Source organism: Lathamus discolor, chromosome Z (genome assembly GCF_037157495.1).
Source record: "Lathamus discolor isolate bLatDis1 chromosome Z, bLatDis1.hap1, whole genome shotgun sequence".
Classification (NCBI taxonomy): domain Eukaryota; kingdom Metazoa; phylum Chordata; class Aves; order Psittaciformes; family Psittacidae; genus Lathamus; species Lathamus discolor.
Window position 1 is genome coordinate 19649540 of NC_088909.1, and position 26601 is coordinate 19676140.

At 41.0% G+C, this 26601-nt stretch overlaps 1 protein-coding gene across 2 annotated transcripts in view; it reads left to right on the plus strand.

The window, feature by feature from the left end:
- The window catches only part of NFATC3 (nuclear factor of activated T cells 3), a 76647-nt gene that overhangs the window by 40973 nt on the left and 9073 nt on the right, over positions 1 to 26601 (plus strand). Inside the window, exons 5-10 of one of the 2 annotated variants that reach the window (XM_065662238.1) lie at positions 4125 to 4297; positions 5093 to 5233; positions 9570 to 9625; positions 10251 to 10377; positions 11726 to 12775; positions 23269 to 23370. In XM_065662238.1, coding sequence (XP_065518310.1) covers positions 4125 to 4297; positions 5093 to 5233; positions 9570 to 9625; positions 10251 to 10377; positions 11726 to 12775; positions 23269 to 23370 — 1649 coding nt within the window. The remainder of the gene's footprint in view (positions 1 to 4124; positions 4298 to 5092; positions 5234 to 9569; positions 9626 to 10250; positions 10378 to 11725; positions 12776 to 23268; positions 23371 to 26601) is intronic. The other variant, XM_065662239.1, reaches the window with a different exon arrangement.

A 26601-nucleotide genomic window follows, 5' to 3' on the forward strand; every position in this document is an offset into this window, starting at 1 on the left:
ATTCTATCTGAAGGGTCAGTGAACAGAGCAAAGCACAATTATTTGTTTATATAGCACATCTATTTCTTATCTAGACTTCTGAAGTCAGTTTCCATTTTCCTAGATGCAGACTTCATGCTAGTTCTGTTGAAGGCTATGAAGCCACGGTGATGTGCAAGAGAACACTCCTCACCAGTTTGTCTATAGGTGTTACTTGATTAAACTATGTGTGTGTCATATGAATAACCAAGAACTATGTCGAATAGTAGCTGCGATTTGGCAGCTATGCTTTGTCATTCTCTAGTCCTTCCTAAGGCAGAATTAAATATAGTTCTCTTGCTCCTATTGTTGATGATGTTCATTATGTTAAATGATTTACTACAAAGGTTGAACAATGTGCAATAGCAGCATAATCACAGAATCCCAAGGGTTGGAAGGGACCTCAAAAGATCATCTAGTCCAACCCCCCTGCAAGAGCAGGGTAACCTACAGTACATCACGCAGGAACTTGTCCAGGCGGGCCTTGAATATCTCCAGTGTAGGAGACTCTACAACCCCCCTGGGCAACCTGTTCCAGTGCTCTGTCACTCTTACAGTAAAGAAGTTCTTCCTGATGTTAACGTGGAACTTCCTATGCTCCAGTTTACACCCATTGCCCCTTGTCCTATCACTGGATATCACTGAAAAAAGCCTAGCTCCATCATCCTGACAACTACCCTTTACATATTTGTAAACATTGATGAGGTCACCCCTCAGTCTCCTCTTCTCCAAGCTAAAGAGACCCAGCTCCCTCAGCCTCTCCTCATAAGGGAGATGTTCCACTCCCTTAATCATCTTTGTGGCTCTGCGCTGGACTCCTTCAAGCAATTCCCTGTCCTTCTTGAACAGAGGGGCCCAGAACTGGACGCAATATTCCAGATGCGGCCTCACCAAGGCTGAGTAGAGGGGGAGGAGAACCTCTCTTGACCTACTAACCACTCCCTTTCTAATGCACCCTAAGATGCCATTTGCCGCCTTGGCCACAAGAGCACATTGCTGGCTCATGGTTATCCTCCTATCCACCAGGACCCCTAGGTCCCTTTCCCCTTCGCTACTTTCCAGCAGGTCAACCCCCAACCTGTACTGGTACATGGGGTTGTTCTTCCCCAGATGCAAGACTCTACACTTGCCCTTGTTAAATTTCATCAAGTTTCTCCCCGCCCAACTCTCCAGCCTGTCCAGGTCTCGCTGAATGGCAGCACAGTCCTCTGGTGTGTCAGCCACTCCTCCCAGTTTTGTGTCATCAGCAAACTTGCTGAGGGTGCACTCAGTTCCCTCATCCAGGTCATTGATGAAAATATTAAACAGCACCGGTCCCAGCACCGACCCCTGAGGAACTCCACTAGTCACAGACCTCCAGCTAGATTCTGCGCCATTGACCACAACTCTCTGCCTTCTTCCTTTCAACCAGTTCTCGATCCACCTCACTACTTGATTGTCAAGCCCACACTTCCTTAGCTTATCTATGAGGATGCTGTGGGAGACAGTATCAAATGCCTTACTGAAATCAAGAAAAACTACATCTACCGCTCTACCATCATCCCTCCACCTAGTCACTTCCTCATAGAAGGCTATAAGGTTGGTCATACATGACTTCCCCCTCATAAAACCATGTTGGCTGTTCTTAATGACCCCCTCGTCCTTGATATGCCTAGTGATGGAGTCAAGAATAAGTTGTTCCATCACCTTTCCAGGGATGGAGGTAAGGCTGACTGGTCTATAATTACCCAGGTCCTCCTTCTTGCCCTTCTTATAGATTGGTGTGACCTTTGCCATCCGCCAATCCTCAGGCACCTCGCCCGTTTCCCACGACTTACCAAAGATGATGGAGAGTGGCCTAGCAATGACCTCCGCCAGCTCCCTCAGCACCCGTGGGTGCATTCCATCCGGACCCATCGATTTACAGATGTCCAGATTGCATAGCTGATCCCTAACCCAATCCTCATCTACCAAAGCAAACTCCTCCTTTGTCCTGACTCCTTCTGGGGCTATAGAAATCCGGGGCCCTCGGGGAGAGTCTGCATGAGTAAAGACAGAGGCAAAGAAGGCATTCAGCACCTCTGCCTTCTTTATATCCTCTGTCTTCAGGGCACCCACTTCGTTCAGCAGTGGGCCTATATTGCCTCTTGTGTTAGTTTTATTTGCTATGTATTTGAAGAAGCCCTTTCTATTGTCTTTAACCCGACTAGCAAGATTGAGTTCCAAGGCGGCCTTAGCTGTCCTAATTGCCTCCCTGCATCCTCTAACAACTGTCCTATATTCCTCCCAAGCGGCCAGCCTTACGTAATCCATAGATTCTCCTTTTCCACTTGAGTTTGCCCAGCAGCTCCTTGTTTAACCACGCCGGTCTCCTAGACCCCTTCCTTGATTTCCTACTCATTGGGACGCTCCGATCCTGAGCTTGGAAGAAGCAGTCCTTGAATGCTAACCAACTATCTTGAGCCCCTTTACCGCCTAGTACACTTTCCCATGAGACTTCCCTTAGTAGTTGACTGAAGAGGCCAAAGTTGGCCCTTCGGAAATCCAGAACTGTGGCTTTGCTAGGTATTCTATTCCTCCCACACAGGATCCTAAACTCCACCATCTCATGGTCACTGCAGCCAAGGCTGCCATTGACTGTTACCACTTTGACCAAACCCTCCTTGTTGGCGAGTACTAAATCTAGCAGCGCTGCTCTCCTAGTTGGTACGTCCACCATTTGCATTAAGAAATTATCATCAGTGCACTCGAGGAGCCTCCTAGACTGTGAATGACTGGCTGTGTGAGTCTTCCAGCAAATATCGGGGTAGTTAAAGTCCCCCACGACGACTAAGGCATGTAGTCGCGAGGCTACTTCCAGTTGCCTGTAGAAAGCCTCATCAACTCCTTTGTCCTGATCAGGAGGTCTGTAATAGACCCCCACAACTGTATCACCCGTGCCAGTCTGTCCCTTGATTCGTACCCACAGACATTCCACTTGCTCCTCATCCGACCCCGGACAGAACTCAATACATTCTAGTTGCTCTCTCACGTAAAGAGCAACTCCACCACCTCGCTTCGCTGACCTATCTTTCCTAAAAAGGACATAGCCATCCATGACCACATTCCAGTCATGTGAACTGTCCCACCATGTCTCTGTAATTGCCACTAGATCATAACCTTTAGCCTGCACACAGACTTGTAACTCCTCCTGTTTATTCCCCATGCTGCGTGCATTGGTGTACAGGCATTTCAGGGAGCCAGTCCTAGTACCCTTTTTCCCCTGCGGGACAGGGTCTAAAAAGCTATCCTTTCCCACAAGTGAAACAAGAGATTGATAGTCCTCCTTAGCCCGCCATCCTTCAATCCCTAGCATGTTCCTCTTGGGCTTGTCCCCAACAGGCCCAGTTAAATCCCCTCCCCCCTTCATAACTAGTTTAAAGCCCTGTCAATAAGCCCTGCTAACTCCTGCCCCAAAACCCTTTTTCTTCTCTGGGACTGGTGTATCCCGCCTTTTAATAAAAATATTCACATTGTGTATTATCTTTGACTAAAATAACTTGGTTGTATGTTCAAGTTGTATTGGTGAAAGATGATTTTGAAGTGCTTCTGTTAAAGATGGAACAACAAGCTTAGACCAAAAAAAAAAAAAAAAAAAAAAAACCTAAAAATCCGAAAACATTCACTCTGCTTCTTTTCCTCTATGCTCATTTTCTATGATGATCAAAAGACTTTTTTCACATGAAAGTTTGAAGGAAGAATATTAGGAGCTTGCATGCCTGCACTTGCTTCGGAAGCAGAACAAGTTGGAGTGGATAGAACATTGGTCGGAAGACTCGCCTGGTTTCCAGAAACACAGAATCACAGAATCACAGAATCATTATTAATAATATTTCAAAGGTTCAAAAAAACAGCAGCTAGTTATTTATAAGACAGTGTTTCAACAGAGTACTTGCTGCCATTTTTGACACTAGCAGATCTTTTAATCTCAGACATTTAAAATAACATTTAAAATAGCATAACATGGGGTAAAACAGAATGCTGTTCATTCTTAAACAAAAGAAAGGTTTACAGAGTGTACTTTGGCAATAGTTTGATTAATTTTCTTCTGTTTTTCTTCTGCTCCATCCATCCTCACCTACCTCCAGTATCGATTGTGCTGGTATTTTGAAACTTCGCAATTCAGATATAGAGCTCCGTAAAGGAGAGACAGATATTGGAAGAAAGAATACCAGAGTGCGGCTTGTGTTTCGTGTTCACATCCCACAACCTAGCGGGAAAGTCTTATCCCTGCAGACTGCTTCCATACCTGTTGAATGCTGTAAGATTGCTTTAACTATACATCATTTATACTCATGTTTTCTGCATGTGTTAGTAGTATTGTCATTCTGATAATATTTATTGTCAGAATTATATATAACAAGTGTGTGTAAAAAGCATTGTGTGTAAAGAGCTAAGTTACCAAAACCTAATATAGCTTTTTATAAAGATGGGACTTGCTAAGTGGCAGCTTGAAGATTTGGAGGAAAACCAGCGTTACAGGTTTTAAACCTAATACTACAGTCATGCAGCTAGCAGCTTCAGTGGTTCGTCAATATGGACAGAGGCAGCTGATACATCTCAATGAAAATAAATAAAATAAATATTCATTTCAAGAAGAGCTAATACCGTTTCATTTAAATGAGTCTATACCATTACTAGTCTTTATACAGTATTACCTAATGCACAGCTGAACTTCTAAAGAGTTCATTTGTTTAATGCTGACACTGAGGAAACAAAACGTGACCTTAAACAACCTGAATTTCTCCTAGAATTAATTTTCTTCATAAAATACTGAAGTAATTTTTAAACCAATATTCCTAAACTAAATATTTAATTTGCTGTAACACTAGAGACTGTTGGGATTCATGGCTTCTTGGTGTTCCTTTTCTATATTTATATAATTTCAACACAATTTTAAAAACAAAGATAAATCATACAAAAACATTATTTATATAAGTAAATAGATGGTAGGTTTGGTTTCATCCCTGATTCTTCAAGTTAGGATCATAAAAGACATGTCACTATGATTAAAATTGAAAATAATAATTTTTTTTCCCTTTGTCATTTTTTAAAGCTCAGCGATCTGCTCAAGAACTCCCTCAGATTGAGAAGTACAGCATCAACAGTTGCTCAGTAAATGGAGGCCATGAAATGGTGGTGACAGGATCCAATTTTCTTCCAGAATCCAAAATTATATTTTTTGAAAAAGGACAAGGTAAGTACTCTTTTTTTTTCGCTTCAAAACAAAGCCAAAAGCACAAGCCTGAGCTTGATTTTAGGAAGCAAGGATGTTTCTAAAAGTAAAAAAACCAGTCACAAGGAGTAATCTGAAACTTGAGGTTGGCCATTGATCTGTATGCTGGTTGGCAATTATTAATGAAGTTGTACTTGTGATTCAGGAAGACAGTTACCAATTACCTAACTTGGAATTGTGTGTATTTAAAAGATGCTGTTAACAGATCTTATTGTGCATTTTCTCATTAAAAAAAAAAAAAAAAAAAGAAAAAAATTGAAAGGAAATGTACTGTTTGGCATTGATGATATGTTACATCTTATTTAATTGCTGCATAGGAACTGACCTACTCCTAAGCTAATGTAATATTAGTTAGAAAGTACTACTGATTTCCACACCCCACACCACCCCCCCCATATATTTGCATAAGATTTTCTGTTATTCTTCAGGGCTGCATTTGTTAACAAGTTTCAAGATTTGGCTCAGATTTGGGGTGCAGTGTATCCTTCAGCTATGTCTGTGTCCAGTTTGCAAACAGACAAGTGTGCATGTAGGTAAAATAAGTAAGCAGTAGTGTGCACAGTAGTGAGTTCTTGTATGTGTGTTAAACGTGTGAGTTTGACACCCATCAGTTATTTAGTTGGCAAGAAATCATAAAATCATAGAATAGTTAGGGTTGGAAAGGACCTTAAGATCATCTAGCTCCAACCCCCCCACCATGGGCAGGGACACCTCACACTAAACCATGTCACCCAAACCTCTGTCCGACCTGGCCTTGAACACCACCAGGGATGGAGCATTCACAACCTCCCTGGGAAACCCATTCCAGTGCCTCACCCACCCGCACAGTAAAAACCTTCCTCCTTATATCCAATCTAAACTTCCCTGTTAAAGTTTTAACCCATTACCCCTTGTCCTGTCACTGCAGTCCCTAATGAAGAGTCCCTCCCCAGCATCCTTGTAGGCCATCTTCAGATACTGGAAGGCTGCTATGAGGTCTCCACGCAGCCTTCTCTTCTCCAGGCTGAACAGCCCCAACTTCCTCAGCCTGTCTTCATACGGGAGGTGCTCCAGTCCCCTGAACATCCTCGTGGCCCTTCTCTGGACTTGTTCCAGCAGTTCCATGTCCTTTTTATGTTGAGGACACCAGAACTGCACACAATATTCCAGGTGAGGTCTCAGGAGAGCAGAGTAGAGGAGCAGGATCACCTCCTTCGACCTGCTGGTCACGCTCCTTTTGATGCAGCCCAGGATACGGTTGGCTTTCTGGGCTGCGAGCGCACACTGCAGCCGGCTCATGTTCAGTTTCTTATCAACCAGCACCCCCAAGTCCTTCTCTGCAGGGCCGCTCTGAATCTCTTCTTTGCCCAGCCTGTAGCTGTGTCTGGGATTGCTCTGACACAGAGGTAGGACCTTGCTCTTGTCATGGTTAAACTTCATAAGGTTGGCATCAGCCCACCTCACAAGCGTGTCAAGATCGCTCTGGATGGCATTCCTTCCCTCCAGCAGATCAACCGAACCACACAGCTTGGTGTCATCGGCAAACTTGCTGAGGGTGCACTCAATCCCACTGTCCATGTCAGCGATGAAGATGCTGAACAAAGACAGACTCAGAAATGTTAGTTAGTTTATTACATGATTCACATTTTCTGGAATCCAAGTTCAGTCTTCCAGGCAGCATGGCAGCATGTAGTCATAGGTGAGAATTGCAGCAGTTACACTTGTGTATTAGCACAGTAGAGTTCACAATGATATTGCAGGCACATATTTCAGTTCAGTTGTACTAAAGACATAGTGTGTCCTTCATGCAGTGAAAGCAACAAAAAAATTTAACTGCTTCATGCTGACCTCATGAAATGAAAAACCAATATTAAATTTTTCACTTGAACATATAGGACACAGAATCGCCAAAGCAAGCAAGAAACTTGTGGATTTTGGATGAGTATTTCTAAAACATCTTTTTTTAAATACATGTACAGGTTTGAAGAAAGCTGGGGGTTATTCCCCCTAAATCCATATTCTTTTTCTATCACTTTTATAATAGTGCAGCTACATAAACTAGGGAATTTAAAACCAAAAAAAAAAACCCTGTTAAATACTTTAATTTTTAGTTTACTACAACCGGATATAATTGTGATCAATGGCTCGATGTTCAGCTGGAGACCAGTAACGAGTAGTGTCCCTCAGGGGTCTGTGTTGGAACCGGTCTTGTTCGACATCTTTGTCGGTGACATGGACAGTGGGGCTTAGTGCGCCCCCAGCAAGTTTGCCGATGACACCAAGCTATGTGGTTTGGTTGATCTGCTGGAGGGAAGGGATGCCATCCAGAGGGACCTTGACACGCTTGTGAGGTGGGCTGATGCCAACCTCATGAAGTTTAACCATGCCAAGAGCAAGGTCCTACCTCTGGGTCAGAGCAATCCCAGACACAGCTACAGGCTGGGCAGAGAAGAGATTCAGAGCAGCCCTGTGGAGAAGGACTTGGGGGTGTTGGTTGATGAGAAAATGAACATGAGCCGGCTGCAGTGTGCGCTCGCAGCCCAGAAAGCCAACCGTATCCTGGGCTCCATCAAAAGGAGCGTGACCAGCAGGTCGAAGGAGGTGATCCTACTCCTCTAGTCTGCTCTCCTGAGACCTCACCTGGAATATTGTGTGCAGTTCTGGTGTCCTCAACATAGAAAGGACATGGAACTGCTGGAACAAGTCCAGAGAAGGGCCACGAGGATGTTCAGGGGACTGGAGCACCTCCCGTATGAAGACAGGCTGAGGAAGTTGGGGCTGTTCAGCCTGGAGAAGAGAAGGCTGCGTGGAGACCTCATAGCAGCCTTCCAGTATCTGAAGATGGCCTACAAGGATGCTGGGGAGGGACTCTTCATTAGGGACTGCAGTGACAGGACAAGGGGTAATGGGTTAAAACTTTAACAGGGAAGTTTAGATTGGATATAAGGAGGAAGGTTTTTACTGTGCGGGTGGGTGAGGCACTGGAATGGGTTTCCCAGGGAGGTTGTGAATGCTCCATCCCTGGTGGTGTTCAAGGCCAGGTCGGACAGAGGTTTGGGTGACATGGTTTAGTGTGAGGTGTTCCTGCTTATGGCGGGGGGGGTGGAACTAGATGATCTTAAGGTCCTTTCCAACCCTAACTGTTCTATGATTCTATAATTCTATGAATGTATTGAAAGTTTTCTTATCTTTGTTTTGTATTATATATGCACTCAGCTACGTGCATACATATTACTCAAAAGGTGTTCTGTTATTCAGCATTCCTTCCTGGTTCTTTAGCTCTTCTGGGATATACACTTGATCTTAATATTTCTTACTTATACTAAAATGCATGCAAAATTGTCAAACACTTGTGACTAACTGCCTTAATACATAGAGCTCCTTTTCTTCCCTGATTGTCCCTTTAATATAGAGAGGATAAAATTTGAGCAACTTAAATTATCATTGCTGTGACTTGAATACTTGATTTGAACTTCTGGGAAAACAGTAGCAAAATGAATCCTTAAAAAGAAAACTTGGCAACCATGTCTGATTCTTCTACATTGTTTCTTTAAATATATATGTAAAAGAGCTGGATCTTTTTTAATTAGCTAATATAAGGTAACTGGGAGGTTTAGGTAATGATGTATTTGAGCAAACAACATGAATGCCTGTTAAATAGGTACTGCTCTAAGTTGCCTGACAAACTTGTCCAAAAACCAGTGACAAGAGTGCTGAGCATTACATTCAGGCTGAGGGGTAATGCAAAGTCAGACCAGAGAGAGCGTCACTGGTCAGTTTACTTCCCTCACATCTCACAACACAGACCGATTGCCCAGTGTTTGAGCCACAGGTCTTTCAGGTCAGGGGAGACTGTTTATTTTACATGTATAACCTGTGGGTATGTGCATGTAGGTCCGTGTTATCTTTCACATGGTGACTTCACTTAGAAGTCATCAGCATGTTTGGATAATCTCAGGAGTTAGCAGTAGTTTAGCTACCTTTCAGAAAGGTTTTTAAAAAAATGGGATAAAAAAGTATCTCTGTACACTTACAGTGCATGCTGCCTCCTTTGGAATTGACTCTAACTTAATGCAAGCAGCAGCTTCTGTTCAAATGCAGAATCCTGTGCAGCAGTCAACTTGTGGACGTCGTAGAATTGCTCAAGCGTCTCTATACTTCACACTTTGTTTACAGTATCTCTGTCAGTTGAATGGCCTCTTTATGACTAAAAATAAATGCAGTTTTGTATGAATTATTGAAGTATTTTTAAGGTTAAGTATTAAAGTATTTCAGAAAAAGCTTTTTGCTTAAATTGCTTATACATTTCTCTCAACAGATGGACGACCTCAGTGGGAGGTAGAAGGGAAAATAATGAGGGAAAAGTGTCAAGGGGTGAGAAACAGTTTTTCTTACTTTAGAAAGCTTCTTGTTTTAAAGTGAGAAGCTAGACATCTTCATTGTTGTTCTGGAATTTAGACTTCATTTAGTGAAGTAGATCACTAGCTGTTTCAGGCAGACAACTGGAGACTTCCAAACTGGCTTAATACTATAAAGTAGCCATTAAGATGATGCTGTGAAGGAACTGGAAATAGCATCCTGGTTGTGAATGCAGTGAAAAAAGAAATTGAAAAAGAAAACAGATTATAATTTTGCTAATATGACAAATAATTTCCAGTGCGTTGAAATTTTTCTCAAAGCTAAATTATCCAAAATGCAGTTTTTTGACTGCTGGAGTTTTTTATGTTCTGGCAGATAAAGCATCCTTTAGATGATGTGTCTGTTTTAATTAGAAGTATTACTTTCAGAACACTTGTGTTTAAAAGAAGAAAAAACGTCTCCAGATGCAAGTTCATTTATAGTACTGTTTTACTGTGTAATGCACATGAGCTTGCAGTTTACCAATTTCAGAATGTCAGTGTGCTCTAGTTTTGCAATAAGTGTTCTAGTTTTTCTGTAATTAATAGCAGTTTCATTTGCATTTGATATGTAAAACATTTTTGTTTCAACTTTCATGCAGGCAAACATCATACTTGAAGTTCCTCCATACCATAACAAAGCCATTACAGCCGCAGTTCAGGTGCAGTTTTATCTGTGCAATGGCAAGAGGAAAAAAAGCCAGTCTCAACGTTTTACTTACACACCAGGTATTGAATAAAAAGTTAAACAGTTGCTTTTTAATTTTTTTTGTTTTAAAGTAGACATTTGAAAATTATTTGGGTAGTTTTGTACCTTTGACAGGTAGACAAGACTGGTTTTGAATGGTTTGTAAAACAACTTACTTAAGCTTGTCTACTTGAACAGCTGAATTCAGAGCAATAAACTACTGTGCTGTGGTTGCAGCCTGGTATTTTTTTGTTAATGCTTTTTACAGAACAGTTTGCGTTCTACTTCTTTTTAAGAGTGATGATGAATCTCAGAAGCTGCCCTTTAAGGAACACTAGAGATGACATGGAGGAGAGTGAGATTGTAGAACAGGTTTTACACATTCCTCCCCCCACAAAATGTTTAAAAAAACCCAATCCAAAACAAATTTAGATACAAAGAAGATTAAAAAAAAAAAAAACCAAACCAAACCTACTCCTTTGCCTGTCATGTACTTTCTTCTCAGAAATTCATACCTGTTTAGAGCAGTCAGAGTTCACAAGGTCCCAGTAATGGGGTTAGGCCCTGTAGTACTGCTTGAAGGATGTGCAGTCAGATATCTGGAGTCTTTCAAGAGATACAGCTATTAATATATACTTCCTGAAGCTAATGTGTATGCTGGCAAAGCCAACTTCCATTAGTTTACACGATTTAAAATAATTTTTCTCACTTGTGCTCTAAAATTACCTATTTACTTTTATGTGTAATTCAGGCATGTTAGCGAGGTATCTGGTACACTAAGTATATGTTAATTACGTTCTCAGGTTTATGGGGTCTTTTTCAACCATTCTTAAGAATATCAGTTCCTACGATAGTTACAAAATACATCTTAAAACTGTATTTTTGTTTGAGAAATACATATTTAGATTATTTAAATGATGGAATTAACTAATGACACTGTTTAAATAAAAAATAAATTTAATTATAACTACAGCTATTATTTCACAACTGTTTTAAAATCCATTTTATCTATAAAGATATATAACCATTCAACAGTGTATTTTGTAAAGTTGTAATTAGGAGTTTAGCATGTTAGCATTTTTCTGCTATTTGTGCTTAAAATCAGTATCTCTTCATGAGCCTTTGTTACAGTGTTACCACCACTGTAATGAAGTGTGTCAGTTCATACCTGTATTATAAGAACAATTGTTGCCATCACTGAAATCAGGGATATGCTGAAAGAGCTGCTGTAGTTAAAACAACACACACAACTTGGGCTAGTGTTGTGAAAGTTCAGCAGTTGTTTTGCTCTGAGGCTGGGGAGAGTTTGAAGCCTATTAGCAATTTCTGTATATTTAGCACAGGGTACAAATGGTTTGGGTTTGTAATAAAGTGTTTTTCTTTTTGTAGTTATAATGAAGCAAGAGCACAGGGATGAGGTGGATTTGTCTGCCGTTCCATCTTTGGCCCTGCCTCACACAAGCAATGTCCAGGGTCTGCATTCTATCCAAACTCAGTTGCCTTCACCAGAGCAAGGACATCCTCATGACAATTTACTGTCTACGTCACCCAGGAGCCTCGTGTGTCCTGTTCAACCACCATACACAGCCATGGTGACCTCGGCAGTATCCCATCTGCCACATATGCAAGGCAGAAACCTTAGTCCAAGTGAAGAGTGTCATGTTTTGGCTCCTGCTGTGGTTCCGTCTTTTCAGGTAACATCAGCACCTCCTGTGAGGCCTTCTTACCAGCCTATGCAGTCTAACAATGTATACAATGGACAGTCTGGTCTTTCTATGAACTCTGTCTCCAGCCAAGGATTCGATGCTGTTTCATTTCAGCAAGACACAGCTGTACCTCATTTGATAAATCTTAGCTGCCAAGCCCTACCACCAATGCAGTTTCATTCTTCAGGCCCAGGTTCTATGTCAGCACCCGCAGGACACCCACTAGCACACCCAGCTCATTCAGGACAGTCATCTTCTCACCTGCCTTCAATGGGATACCACTGTCCAAGCGCTGGGCAGGGCTCCATCCCATCTGCAATGAGTCGTTCCCTTGGGCAGTGTTCTCCCCAGCTGCAGCAAGTCCCATATCATGCTACAAATCCAACATCCACTTCATCCCCATCCCCAACAGCTTCCCACCCTTTGGTCCACTCGCCACTGTCTGGACCTTCTTCACCCCAGCTCCAACCTATGCCTTACCAGTCTCCTAGCTCAGGACCTGCCTCGTCTCCCCCGCCAGCTGCTGTAAGTCACTCGGGACAGCACTCCCCTCAAGCACACAGTCCGGCGCTGGGTGGTCTGAATGCAGCATCGTCACTGGTGCACCACCCCACCACATGCGATTCATCTCCGTTCTCGCCAGATGGGGCAGCTATTAACATTAAACCGGAACCTGAAGATCGAGAATTGAATTTTCAAACAATAGGACTACAAGACATCACACTAGATGATGGTAAGTGGATATAATATTTTAATACTGGGACATAATCCACATTAAAGTACAGAATGGGTATGGGAGGGTTGTTTTGTTTAGAACACACTCCACAGCAGTAGATTTGTATTATTAAAATGGGATTATATTTTTCTGTCCAAAGCAACAACTTATTTAAAACTGGTGTAAATTTGTAGTTACACAGTTTATGTACTTCAGTCTAATTTGCCTGTAGACTGCTTGTCATAAAGCAGGGATTGAAAATTAACCCCTACATGTTGACACTTTATGTATAGGAACTAATTTGGAGCTTTTTTTTTATTGTCTTGTTGGTAGGTTTCAGTGAGAGTTGTAATAATACGTCTTAAGTTGCAATAAATGTAGTTTGGAGTCATGTTTCTTGGAGGGGTCCCAGTTGTGAAGGACAGGCTAATTTTTTGAAAATATTTCGCAGCTATTTGGGCACCATCTTAGTCTCTTCACAGACATTCTGTAGATCTGCAGTCATCATTCAGCATCTCTTCTCACAGTAGCTGTTTGCTTTCTCCTTGCCACTCTAACCACCCTTTTGAGAAATTCACTTCTTTAACACCAACAGAACAAGGGCATTTTAGGGCTAAAGGCCAGGCTGTAAAGTTTTCTACTTCAAATACTTGGACAGTGTTCACTTACAAACATGTCCAATCAAGTGAAAAACAAAGAGAGATCAGATCCTAAATGTCAGACTGTTTGAGGCATAGATGCAAAGCAATTTAAAGAGCGTGTCATGTTAATGGGACTGAAGAGCAGACAGCCTGGCCTTAAAAGGTGTGTAAAAGCTGGTATTGATGATGGGATTCTTAGAAGTACCGCTCTTTTAGGAGAGCTTTAACTGTTGTGGTTTGTTAGGTTTTGGGGATTTTTTTTTTTTTTTTAATCATCCCTAGTAATTACTTAGTTACATCAACAGTAGTGTAAAAACATAAGCATAGGCTGTCTGTTAAATGTCAGTTCCAGCCCTTGCTTAAATGGAGCTTTGCTATTATTGTCTCCAGTCAGTAAAAGAAAAATTAAGAAATGCTTTTAAAGGAACAGCTTACTGAGAAGAAAATTGGAGAAATTAATATAGTTGGGCTTTCAGTTAAATGGCCACCCTAATTAAGCAAAACTCTCATTTTAGAAATACTGTTTTTCAGTCAAATTTATGTAGAAAGGAAGAAAGAGACTGATTCCATCAAGGACTTGCTGAGGGGAGATGAGCAAGGCTTTGTGAAACAAAATGCAATGGAAAAAGTAACAGCATTTTCTACTTCTGTGCTAGAGAGTGAGGAAAAATCGAATGTTTCAAGAAGTGTCATGTCAGAACCTACCTTTTTTTCATCCTTCTTCCCTCCACACCCACAAAAGAGAAAGATGTAGAAATAAATAAAACACAATTAAATGCAGTAGTTAAACTTTTCACAACATAAGCAGAAGTGCTTGGCATTTATGAGCATCTTGGCAGTTTGTTTATACTGGTTCAAAAATTAAAATCAATGGACAGTAAAAAGAAAGCCGTTTTTTTCCCACCATAGCACAAATACCAGTTGCTTTTAGAAACTGTTCCTATTGCTTAACACTGTGAAATGACCAAGTTGTTTCTGTGCTGACAAAATCATGGTATCATGGGAAAATCTGCAAGAGCCACACTTAGAGCATGACCAAGCTTAGAGACGTGTAATCCATACACACGAGTCAGATGGCCACAGTTTCAATGGTTTCTTTTTGTAAATAACTCTTGCTATAGAAGTTTATAGTTTAATCAGCAGTTATGAGACCTTCTTAAACTTTCTATATGGAAAACTGAACAAAGTTTTAAACACTAAACTAACAATTGGCAGCAGCAATGTGTTTGCAAGCGTAGAGATTACCTTCAGTTGGGTTTCACAGTACACCCACTTGATAACTGCTCAGGGGGTTGGGTTTGGTTCTGTTTCTTCATTTCCAATCTGCAAATACCAATCAGATGTCTAGCCTGAAACCTGCCATTTGAAAAATCTTAAAGGGCAGAGTGACAGTAAACAAGCTGCTCAGTTCTTTCAACATAAGTAACTCCTTCTTCTGCTTAATCAGCTTTAAGTAAAAACCATGTTTGGGCAGGAGCACATTTTTGTAATTTCTCTAATGGTTACTGCACTTTAAAAAATAACTTCAAAATTTTTCCTATGTGTGTAATCAAATTTTAGTTTCTGTACAGATTGAGCTAGATACAAACACCAAATCAGTTACTCTGCATTAATAGTGTAACACTTAAGGAAAAAAATCCAAACGTAATTGCGTGCATAAATGAATGTTAATACAGTATGTTCTCCCAGCTAATATATCAAACCTGAAGCTGTATTTAGTTGGAAAGTAGGTTTTTAAGGATTATCAGTTAGGCCGAATAAACCTCTTAAAATACTAAGGCAAGGCCAACTGTGAACTGTGTAAATCATGTCTGGATTACTGATCTTAAATATTTAAGTCAATAGTCTTAAAAAAAAAAAGTAAACAAAAAAACTCAAAAAACCCCAAACCAAACAACCCTTGTCAGCATAAATAGTCTTCTTTCTCTTAAGTAGCATGTACTGTTCCCAAATCAGCATATTAGATATTGTATTTTTTAAGAAAATAAAATATTTTAAGAAATCTTAACCAAATTTGAGTGTAGTATGGACATGCTACCTCATGCTAAAATTAGGCTTGAAATTAAAGCTGTATGGCTTGATGGAGTAGGATTTAAAATTCTTTTTAGAAAACTACCAAGCAACACATTCTGGGTAGTAGTTACCTAAATCCCTTTAAGCAAAACTCCTAAAAGTGAATCTTACTGCCTCCTCAGGCTTTTTTTTTTTTTTTCAAAACATACCAAAAAACCCATATCCACTACTTAATACAGAATTACAGAGCTGCTTCATACATCAGTGCTCAAGGCAACAGCATCTGGATTAGTCTTGTGACATGTGGATTCACCACTTAGAGCTCTCTGCAGAGTCAGGCACGCTTGCCAGTGACCAGCATGGGCTAACCTTTTGTATTCTTTGCCCTTCATCAATCAGAGCAAGCTGGCCTCTGGTCAGACTAGGAGTGAAAAAGAGTTACATCACTTAAAGGCAGATCTCTGCCTGGGTATCTGCAGAAAGTACACTTTTTACCTTTTTTCCCCTTGCTGACGTTTATGTGGCCCTTTCTTCTCTTGTTTTTCACCAGGATCTCATTGATGTCTTAAGGCTTTTCTCATCTCCACCTTGAATTTCATTTGGCTTTTCCTCTTCCCATGCATGCTTCCTACAGGAAACGCTTTCTAGTTCACTTGAAGAAACAAGGGATCAAAATGCATGAGGACACCTAAATATGAAATTTCAGTGATACTTTGGAAAACATTTGAAATATAACACAATTTCTAAGTAATTTCTACTGTATGCTTACTTAAAAGGTATTCTGTAAAACAGTACTTGATTCTGCTTTGCGGTAGTCAGTCTGCACAAGCTGATAAACTTTTGGACTGGAACTACGTAAAAGAAGGTTCCTGCTCTTTATTTGTTCCATCTGCTTTTCCTCCTCCTCACGCCCTCCCCATGCTGGACCTTTTTTTTCCCTTTACCATCTTTCAGGAAGTCTGCCCTCTGCCCAGCTCCCCAAGCTAACAGCTCCCTGTATAGACAGGGCGTATTTAGGACTGCAAATAGGTGTAAACAAGGCAGGTGAAATGACTACAGACAGGTAGTTGCTGATCTCTGTCCTTTCCCAAATCCATGAGCCATCCTGTGCTCTTTTTGTTGTACATTCTCCTAATATGCAACTGACTCCGGGCAGTCCCAGGCACAGCTACAGGTTGGGCAGAGAAGAGATTCAGAGCAGCCTGAGGAAAAAGACTTGGGTGTGTTTGTTGATGGAAAAACTTAAAAAGAGCCAGCAGTGTGTGCTCACAGCCCAGAAAGCCAACCGTATCCTGGGCTGCATCAAAAGGATCGTGACCAGTAGGTTGAAGGAGGTGATCCTGCCCCTCTTCTCTGCTCTTATGAGACCTTACTTGGAGTATTGTGTGCAGTTCTGGTGTCCTCAACATAAAAAGGACATGGAAGTGTTGGAACAAGTCCAGAGGAGGGCCACGAGGATGGTGAGGGGTTGGAGCACCTCCTGTATGAAGATAGGCTGAGAAAGTTGGGGCTGTTCAACATGGAGAAGAGAAGCTGCGTAGAGACCTCATAGCAGCCTTCAAGTACCTGGAGTGGGCCTACAATGATGCTGCAGAGGGGCTTCATCAAGGGCTGTAGCGACAGGACAAGGGGTAATGTGTTTGAACTGAAACAGGGGAAGTTCAGGTTAGATACAAGGAAGAAGTTCTTTTCTGTGAGGGTGGTGAGGCACTGGAACAGGATGCCCAAAGACATGGTAAATGCTCCATCCTTGGCAGTGTTCATGGACAGGTTGGACAGAGCCTAGGGTGACATGATTTAGTGTGAGACATCCCTGCCCGTGACAGATGGGGGTGAAACTAGATGATCTTAAGGTACTTTCCAACCCAAACCATTCTATGATAGATCCCATTTCTTCCCCACTTAAAGAAGGCAAGTCAAAGTTAGACTCAGTCTAGTTCCATGATTTCTCTACACTGCTTTTCAGTAGTGCTACTTGTGTGGTGGTTTACCTATCCTGCTGTCAAGTTTTAAATTTAAATCTATTCTAATACTGTTGATCTAAAATGTAATCTCTTGTGGATTGCAGTTTAGGAATGAGTTTACCTTGGATTTTGTGGCTTTCTATGGTGATGAGGTTTCTAACATGTACAACTGTTATTTAACCACTTTTAAGGTACTACATTAGGCTGTATTCAGCAAATCGGGAGGACCTTCTAATCCTCTTACATTTTATTACTCATTGCATCTCCATTACATGAAGCTGAAGATTAGAAGTACATGGATTTACTATAAATCATAACTAGAAATCCTCTAACAGTTTTGTGTACATAAAGCAATAAGTCTGCTTTGTCAGACATACTCCGTGTAGAATTCTAAGCCATTTGCATTGATTCATTTTAGTAGTTCTGTGATAACTCTCCACTTGATGAGAGTTATCTCCACTTGCTCAGAGTTTATTCTGCTCTTTGCTAGAAAATTTGTGTGTCTTCGCAGGTAGCTTTTTACTGTAGCTTCAGCTTAACTTGTGCAGATTTACAGTAGTAACTAGTAAGAAAGCATTAGAGAAGGACTGTATACTGTATTTCTCTATATATTTTAAACTTATGCATTAACAGGTAATTTTTAATTAAGGCAGCGCGCTGCCAAACAGAGCACTGAAGGTCTACAGAAACAAAAAAAAAATGCCAAATGCTAAAGTCTAGCTTAGCATGGAGGAGAGCAGCTCAAAAACCTGTCTTCTTGCCAGTACAGCTCCAACTTAAGATGTTTGTCTGCAGCACCAGTTTTTAGTTTTTACTGTTTCCTAAGCATAGAACAACATGTTGCATCTTGCAGCATGTCTGGAAGGATTTGTGTGACAAGAACTCTAGCCTACATTGTACACAGGACCCTCAAAATGTTCCTATTTATAACAGGCATTCCCAAAATTACACTAGTATATGTTCTTTAGTAAGGTTGTAAGCATGAGGTCACCTCACTCAACCTCAACACAAGGAAGAACCTGAAACGTAGTGGAAGAGAATGGGAATCTTCTTTTAGAAATGGGTGGGTGTTATGAATGAACCAGAGAAAGAACCAGACTTACCAGTAGATTAAAAGGAAAAGGGTGAAACAGTAAGGAAAGGTGAAGAGGATGTTATTCTCTGACAGCGGTTAAAGGATGCTACAATCATACCTTCTAGTAGATTCATTCACTGTGTTTATAAAATGTGTGCCAGCAAGGCACCTGGTGAGAAGACCAGTTAGAGACTGCTGATGTGTAAAGAGCTTCAGACAACTCATCAGCCATCTGTGACCAGCTAATGTATGAAACTTCCTATTGCCCTGAGAGCCATAGAACACCTCATAACCGATTCAAAATAAGCTCAGCTGGTTGCACCACAGCAAAAAGATTCCCATGTACGACTTACAAGAGTAGAAGCTTACTCTGTGAGCATAGGTGACATGTCTACGTCACGTTGCAGACACTTGCAATTGTAGTGGAACTGGAAGGCATTAGGCATTCCTTGGTGACACCAGCTAAAGTATGCTTAGGTGCTTTCACGCTGCTTTCCACTGCACAGCATGTGTCCTGCGGCTCCAAGGTTCAAGCTTTATAATTACTACGTTAGACTGTCTATCTTCTTGCATGAGAGAAAGGGTAAATATATGACTGAAATGAGGTGGTTCACTATGATACGTAAATTGGGTGTGGTGACATAATGATGTCATGAAGAGGGATATTTGTTACTGAGCCAAACACCTGCAGAGCTTGTGCTGTGACTCTGCAGGCACATTCAGCCTGTCTATGTAGCTGTATATATAATATGTACAGGAAAACTACACTCCTCCTAACATTTCAAATTTACTTTCATTTTCAAATTTATCAGTCAATTAAAAAAAAAAGTACTTTTTAGTCAAGTTGGAATTGAACCTGAAAATTCTCAAAGGAACCCTGTCCTGTGGCTTGGGATGATAACTTGCAAGGTAGCTCACCACATTGTCAATAGCTTGCCATTGCAAACAGAGCCTGCCATACGACTGGTTTTGATCACAGACCAACAGAATGAGCTGGCAGCTCCACAGCAGAGAACACTGAGGGTTAATTATAGCCTGGCAGCGCCTGTTGGGTTTTTTCTTTTAGGGAAAGTTGACACTGTACTAGTTGCTGGTCATGTGGAGTCAAAACCAGGCTAAATATGCTGCACTAACCCCTGTGACGTAGCTGCAGGGATTCTTCACATGAATGTGGCTGATAAAGTTCCATCTGCAGTTGACAAACAAAGGCCTGTCCCCAAGGAAGTGTGCACTGCAGTCTAGCCATGATGTTCTTTGAGGATAACTGATCCTTACTGCCTGCAGATACAGCAATTCATTCACCTGTCCTCTAAACCACACAAACTCCAAGGTGGATGAAGCAATACTATGAAACCTAGATAGTTGGTATGATCAAATGCCATACAGTCGCATGAAACTTATTTTTGCAAAGCATATTAAAAAACCCTAATGCCACTGCAAACAATCATGCATTCTAGAATATTTTGGAGTCTACTTTTCTAAAACCAGTACATATTTTAGGTCATGTCCCATTGCCCACATATCCTGCTTCAGTTCAGTGGTAGTAAAGGATAGAAAAGCTAAGCTTTTATCCAAATAGTGCTACAAAAAAGTTAATTGGTTCCTGTAGGAATTCGTCTTGAAAACCAAAGGTGTAACTGCAGTAGCGTTTTGGTCTGCCTGTATCCATAGTAGAACTCCTAATTTTAACTAGACTTACTGCTTTGATCCAAAGCTAATGCAGATAATGGAGTGATAAAAGTGTTTTCTTAACCTTTCTTTCTTTAAGGGAGAATCCAAGACAAAGAGGTGATTTATAAAAGCATGTATTTTTGACCAATTAAATAGATCTACTGGATGTCAGTTTTCTTCATTTCCAGTTCAATGTAGTAGCTTTAATTTTAATGTTGTATTCTTTGGGTACAAAACACATTATGGTATTGCTTAAGGAAGTAAAAAGCTCTCTCAAATGTTCCTGAAATGATGAGGAAGAAAGGTATTTTTAATTTGTATTTATCTGGTGCCTCAAGTTCGAGTAACTTCAGTGCATGTTGAACAAAATCTTTATGCTATATTGAATGCTTTTAAAGGCTGTTGCTTTATTTACCATGTTTCACAAACACCAAATATTGGGTGCCTGAGGCCAGTGCATGCTTCATTGCAGAAGGTGCTGGCTGGAGACATGTTACGCATGACGCATTTTGTCAGGGATTTATAAGAGCAAAACCTCAGTGCTGTCAGCAGCTTCATTAGGGTATGCAAGAACCTCAGAGTCCTTCTATATACAAAATCAATTAGAAAAATTGCTTCAAAGCATATTTCTCTGCTAAAGTGACAGATAATCACTATCGTCTAAGCTATACAGACTTTATGGTGCAGAGGCTGTTGCTTACAAGAGCTAATTAACTCCACTGCCCTCTCTAGAGGCTTTTTGTCAGTGTTTGTTGTCTGCTCCTTTGAAAGCCTGAGATTTAAAGAGGATTGCTGATAAAAGTTGATTTGTTTCATCCCAAGGTAGTTTTCTGCTCATCTCTCTGGATTCATTATATCTTTATTTAAATGTCACTTTCTTGCTGGTTGTCTCATAGTTGGTGGAAAAAACATTACTATTTTCTTCATCTCCTATTATTTGAGAATAATTTGTCCTTTATCTACTGCTTTGTTTCAAAATGGCATGGACAATTTGGTGGCCTTCTATGATGGGGCTACGGAACTGATGAACAGGGGTAGAGCAGTTGATGTCATCTACCTGGACTTGTGCAAAGAGTTCGACACTGTCCCACACAACATCCTGGTCTCTAAATTGGAGAGAATCAATTTGATAGATGGACTACTCGGTGGATAAAGAACTGGCTGGATGGCCACATGTAAATTGTTGTTGTCAATGGCTCAATGTCCGGCTGGAGACCAGTAACGAGTGGTGTCCCTCAGGGATCTGTTTTGGGACCGGTCTTGTTCAACATCTTTGTTGGTGACCTGGACAGTGGGATTGAGTGTGCCCTCAGCAAGTTTGCCGATGACACCAAGCTGTGTGGTTCAGTTCATCTGCTGGAGGGAAGGGATGCCATCCAGAGGGACCTTGACACGCTTGTTAGGTGGGCTGATGCCAACCTTACGAAGTTTAGCCATGACAAGTGCAAGGTCCTACACCTGTGTTGGAGCCCCTCTACTCTGCTCTCCTGAGACCTCACTTGGAGCACTGTGTACAGTTCTGGTGTCCTCAACATAAAAAGGACATGGAACTGTTGGAGTCCAGAGGAGGGCCACAAGGATGATCAGTGAACTGGAGCACCTCCCGTATGAAGACAGGCTGAGGAAGTTGGGGCTGTTCAGCCTGGAGAAGAGAAGGCTGCCTGGAGACCTCATAGCAGCCTTCCAGTATCTGAAGGGGGCCTACAAGGATGCTGGGGAGGGACTCTTCATTAGGGACTGCAGTGACAGGACAAGGGGTAATGGGTTAAAACTTTAACAGGGAAGTTTAGATTGGATATAAGGAGGAAGGTTTTTACTGTGCGGGTGGGTGAGGCACTGGAATGGGTTTCCCAGGGAGGTTGTGAATGCTCCATCCCTGGTGGTGTTCAAGGCCAGGTTGGACAGAGGTTTGAATGACATGGTTTAGTGTGAAATGTCCCTGTTCATGGCAGGGGGGTTGGAGCTAGATGATCTTAAGGTCCTTTTCAACCCTAACTATTCTATGATTCTGTGACATTTACGTTGAAACCCAAATGATGCTTTCCACTTCCTGTTTAAATACGTGTAACTTTACACTTTAAACAATTAAGCATAAGGCATCCAAAGCAGTAATTTGAACTGCTTGAATTTCATAAGGAAGTAAGAATAAACTCTTTCATTCTCTCAGGAGTCACCTGTAAGCAGGGCTTAGAAATCATGCCAGCAAAGCAAATGTATGGCTCTATCCAGAAGGCACAAATTAGCCAGCTTTCAGAGTAATTTTGTTAATTGTATTAAAACTTGTTGTACTAAACTTGCAGCTCTCTCTTTGGCAGGGAAAAAACTCAAACCCAAACCCACCCCAGTACACTGTTGCACTCTCTGCATTGTCATTGATCACAACTGAACAAGCACCTGCCTGTTGGTTAAAGTAATAAGTACACTAGTCTACATTCGTTTTTCCTCCAGGAAAAACAGTGGAAGGGAGTACAGTTCACTTCCTCCCTGGTTTCTCACGTTGCCTTGGTCTGCCAGAGCCACCTCTACCAAGATCATGCTTAGGTTTCCAACACTTCAGCCTGTGTGTGGCCTGACTGCAGATCAGTACCTGGGGCAAAATGTGCAGACAGCCTGACAAGTAGGCAGGAAGCTAACATGTTGTAACAACGGTTTCCTCCAGTGAAAGGATAGGAAAAATAAAAATAAAGGTGTTATTTGCTAGTACTCTTTTGCCTGCCTTGTTCAGTGGAGGTGCTGCCAAAGGACATAAGCACTTTTAATTTGACCACAGTAAGTAAAACAGATTGAGAAAATTGCAGAAGGAATGTTCTAAACTAACACGCATACTAAATTGAAATTTATGTAGTACAAAATTCATCATGATACAACTAGGCAGACATCCAAAAAATATTAACCATTACCTTTATGGCTCTGGCTGCTAACTGAAAAGTAACTATATATATGAGATAAGCGATACTGTTTTTAATAGGCACTCTGATAATTTATAAATAGTTACTTATGTCGACATATGTAGTAGTTGTGAATGAAAGTGGGTGTTTAAAGTTAGTGCTATTAAAAGAAAATTGAAAGTCACTTCCTGGTTGAGTGAACTGTAACATCTTGGTTTAGTCCAGTCAGTAGTTATGTCTGTCTTCTTCTCTGACACAGACAGTTTTATCTCTGACCTGGAATACCAGCCATCAGGTTCAACAGAGAAATGGACTCAACATTCAGCACTCATGTCCAACTCCTATGTGGAAAATCTAGAGGGTGAGTCTGCTTACTGAAATGCTTCAATGTTTTAAATTGGAGCACAAAGGAAAGGGGAAAGTGTTTTATTAGTCTTAACATCTACAAGTGAACAGCGCTATGTAATACTTAAGTATTGCCATAATCACACACCTGTGTATTCTGAAATAGCTGAAAATTCAGAAGCTATGAACCAGGTGTTCCCTTATTCGGTAAAAATCCCCACTAAAAGTATATGTAGTGCAGCAGAACTTCCTGAGTGCTGTAGGATCTAGTACAACAGCAGAAGAGGGTATGAAAATCTTAAGCCAGATACGTGCAAGGCTGTAGAGTGGCCAGATCAGTTAACTGTGAGAAATTTAGAATGCTTCCCCTTTTTCAAGAAGAGGAATCAATGTCAATTTAAGTAGATGGAATACAGTGTCGTGCACTGCCAATCCAAACACTCGGGATACAGACTCATAAATACATTTCTAGTTGAATGTGCGCTTAACGGGGAAGGATTGTCTGGGTTTGTTTTAAGATGCTTTCAGCCTCACATTTCACATATAAACGAGATAATTATGCAATGTGACTCTTACATAATGATATTAGAAATTGATGCATGGTATATTGGTCGTGATTGTGTTTATACTCATTCTTCTTAAGTGTTTTTCGCTTTATTACAAACATGCCTAAAATGCCAAAGAACTATACTGACCCTTTTTCTCTCCCCCATACATAAGAACATGTAATGCAATTTACTTTCCCCATAGATTTTTAAAAAGGAGTACGTGTAAGTGTACAGTCTTCAGGATTGTTACCAGGAAGGTGACCAAGCTCTGTGTGTAGCCTTTATAAAACTCTCACACAGGGGGTGTGTAGACTGATCTTTGGAAAAGAGTGAAAGGAGTTTGCCCATGAAACTGAAATCACCATGTTGGTCTTTTACCACCTTTCCAGAAAGTGACATAGTTCTGCTTTCCTTACATACCAAAATGTTACTGGTAAGGCAAATAGCTACTACTCAGAATGGCAAAACTAGCTGACATTTCTACATGTTGAACCAGCAAATCAATTAGTAAGATAGCAGTTATGGCTTAGATTATTTCAGTGTTCTGTACTATGTCCTGTGCAACTCAGGATCTGGTAGGTACAGTATAATTGTTGAAGACCAGTTGTTCTTGAAAAATGAAAACTCAGTAATAACCCACAAATACCAGCATCCTCAACTAAAGAGTGACACACAGGTTGGCAACCCCCAAATTCAGAATTATGAAACCTACACCCACAGGTCCCTTTTCAAGAGAGCACGCACACAGAAAATCAGACCCAGAGAGAAATATGCTTGCACATAAGCATCTGAGAAGCATAGTTGAGACACGTGGCACTATTAAAATATTTTAGGTATTTGTGTAAGAAAAATAATCAAGATAGTGTTGTACTAACGCAAGAGATGTGTTCTCTCAGGAATGTTAGTAGAATGGTTCTGTACCTCGAAGAATGCTTAGCAACAAACAGACAAGCTGACTGTATCAACTAGTAGGGAATGCTTACAGATTCACCTTTCAGGCTTAAATTAGGATGTGCATAGCTTCTAAATTATACTGCTGAGCAGGAGAGCGACTGTTACTATCATGTGCGAGAAGAGATCAGCTAATCTGCAGACAGGAAATACACTAATGGAATACTTGTCATCCTTTATAGAATGGGTAAGTGTGATGACTTCTTCATGGAGCACTAAGTCATGAGAAGAACCCACAAGGGGAAAAGTCTCTTTATTTGGTCCAAAGGAGCATACAGGAACTGCTTAAAAAAACCCAACCAAATAAACAACCAAATCTTCCTTTGTTTGGTAGCAGTTTCAGCATTACAGGCTGTAATGAACTTCAGAAGGGGAGCTATAGGAAAACAGTAAAACTTACTTAAGAAAAAACAGGTGGTTAAAAGGGTAAAGTACTTGTGAGCAGTATGAAAACTATTTATGAGGGTTCAGTTTAAGTGTACAACTACTCTGCAGAGGGAGAGACTACAAACTGCTTCCAAATGCAGAGAACAGAAGAGAACATGAAGATTACTAGGTTAAACATGAAAATTACTAGGTTAACCTGTCCAACAGATGACAAATCAGTAATTCACTTAAAATTAGGTGGATCAACTTAGAAAGGTTTTTGTATTGATGTTCAGAGTTGAAGAACTAGAGTTGCTCATGCCAGAGTCCTTTGAAAAAGGGATCTGTTGCAGGATCTGTCAAGTTGAAGTCATAGAATGCCAGGTTGGAAGGGACTTCAGGGGTCATCTGGTCTAACCTTACTAGGCAAAGCATGGCCTAGACACTTCAACGGTATGTCCCAGTACCCTGTCCTGCCAAACATTCAGTGTCCAATGTTGAGGAATCCACCATTTCCTTGGGGAGATTATTCCATTGGCTGCTTGTTCTCAGTGTGGAAAAATTTTCCTCTTGTGTCTAATTGGAATGTCCCCAGGAGTGACTTGTGCCCATTACCCCAAGTCTTTTCCATATGACTCCTTGCAAAAAAGGAATCTTCATCTGCTTTGTAGCCACCCTTCAAGTGTCAGTAAAAAGGTTTCAGAACAAACACATCAACAGACAGTGACAGTTCTTCACAGCTAGCTGATGTGCCAGACAGCAGATAAGTAAGCAATAGTGGAACTATTAACTGTAACGTATAACCTCTTGCTTAAAGCCAGGGGACTGGAAGTTGGTAAATGTGACACTACTGCTGCTCAGATACTGAAAGTGAAAAAAACCCCAAACTCTCTGGAATCTCTATAGGAAGACCTTGTGATTAAAGAAAATTGGTTAGTTAAAGGAGTGGAAATTAGGGTAAGCGAAGGAAAAAACCCTGCCCTAATTCCGTACATACAGTGACGAGCTCGGTGAACTGTTCTTATTTAAAGCCGTCTTGAATTTAAAATGCACAAGGCTATGAAAGCTTGCTGAGTAGTGTTAAAAGCAGTTTCAGAAAGGTAAATAAATACTAGGAATATTTAGAAAGCAGAGAATGAACAAATGCTACTATATATCTGTGTTATATGCCCACATCTTGCCACTGATCTGCAAAAGCATTAGGTGCACATGTGTTGTGGAGTGCTTTGGTTAAGGACACCTCGCGCAGGCAAAGATTTGGTACAGAAGTTATGTTGAACACACTAGGGCCCTGCAGCAAGAAAAATGAATCAGAATATGCCAAGTATAATAAAGTTAATGGGTGGCATGGGAAAAGGTAATGTAAAGTTCTGCTTGGGAAA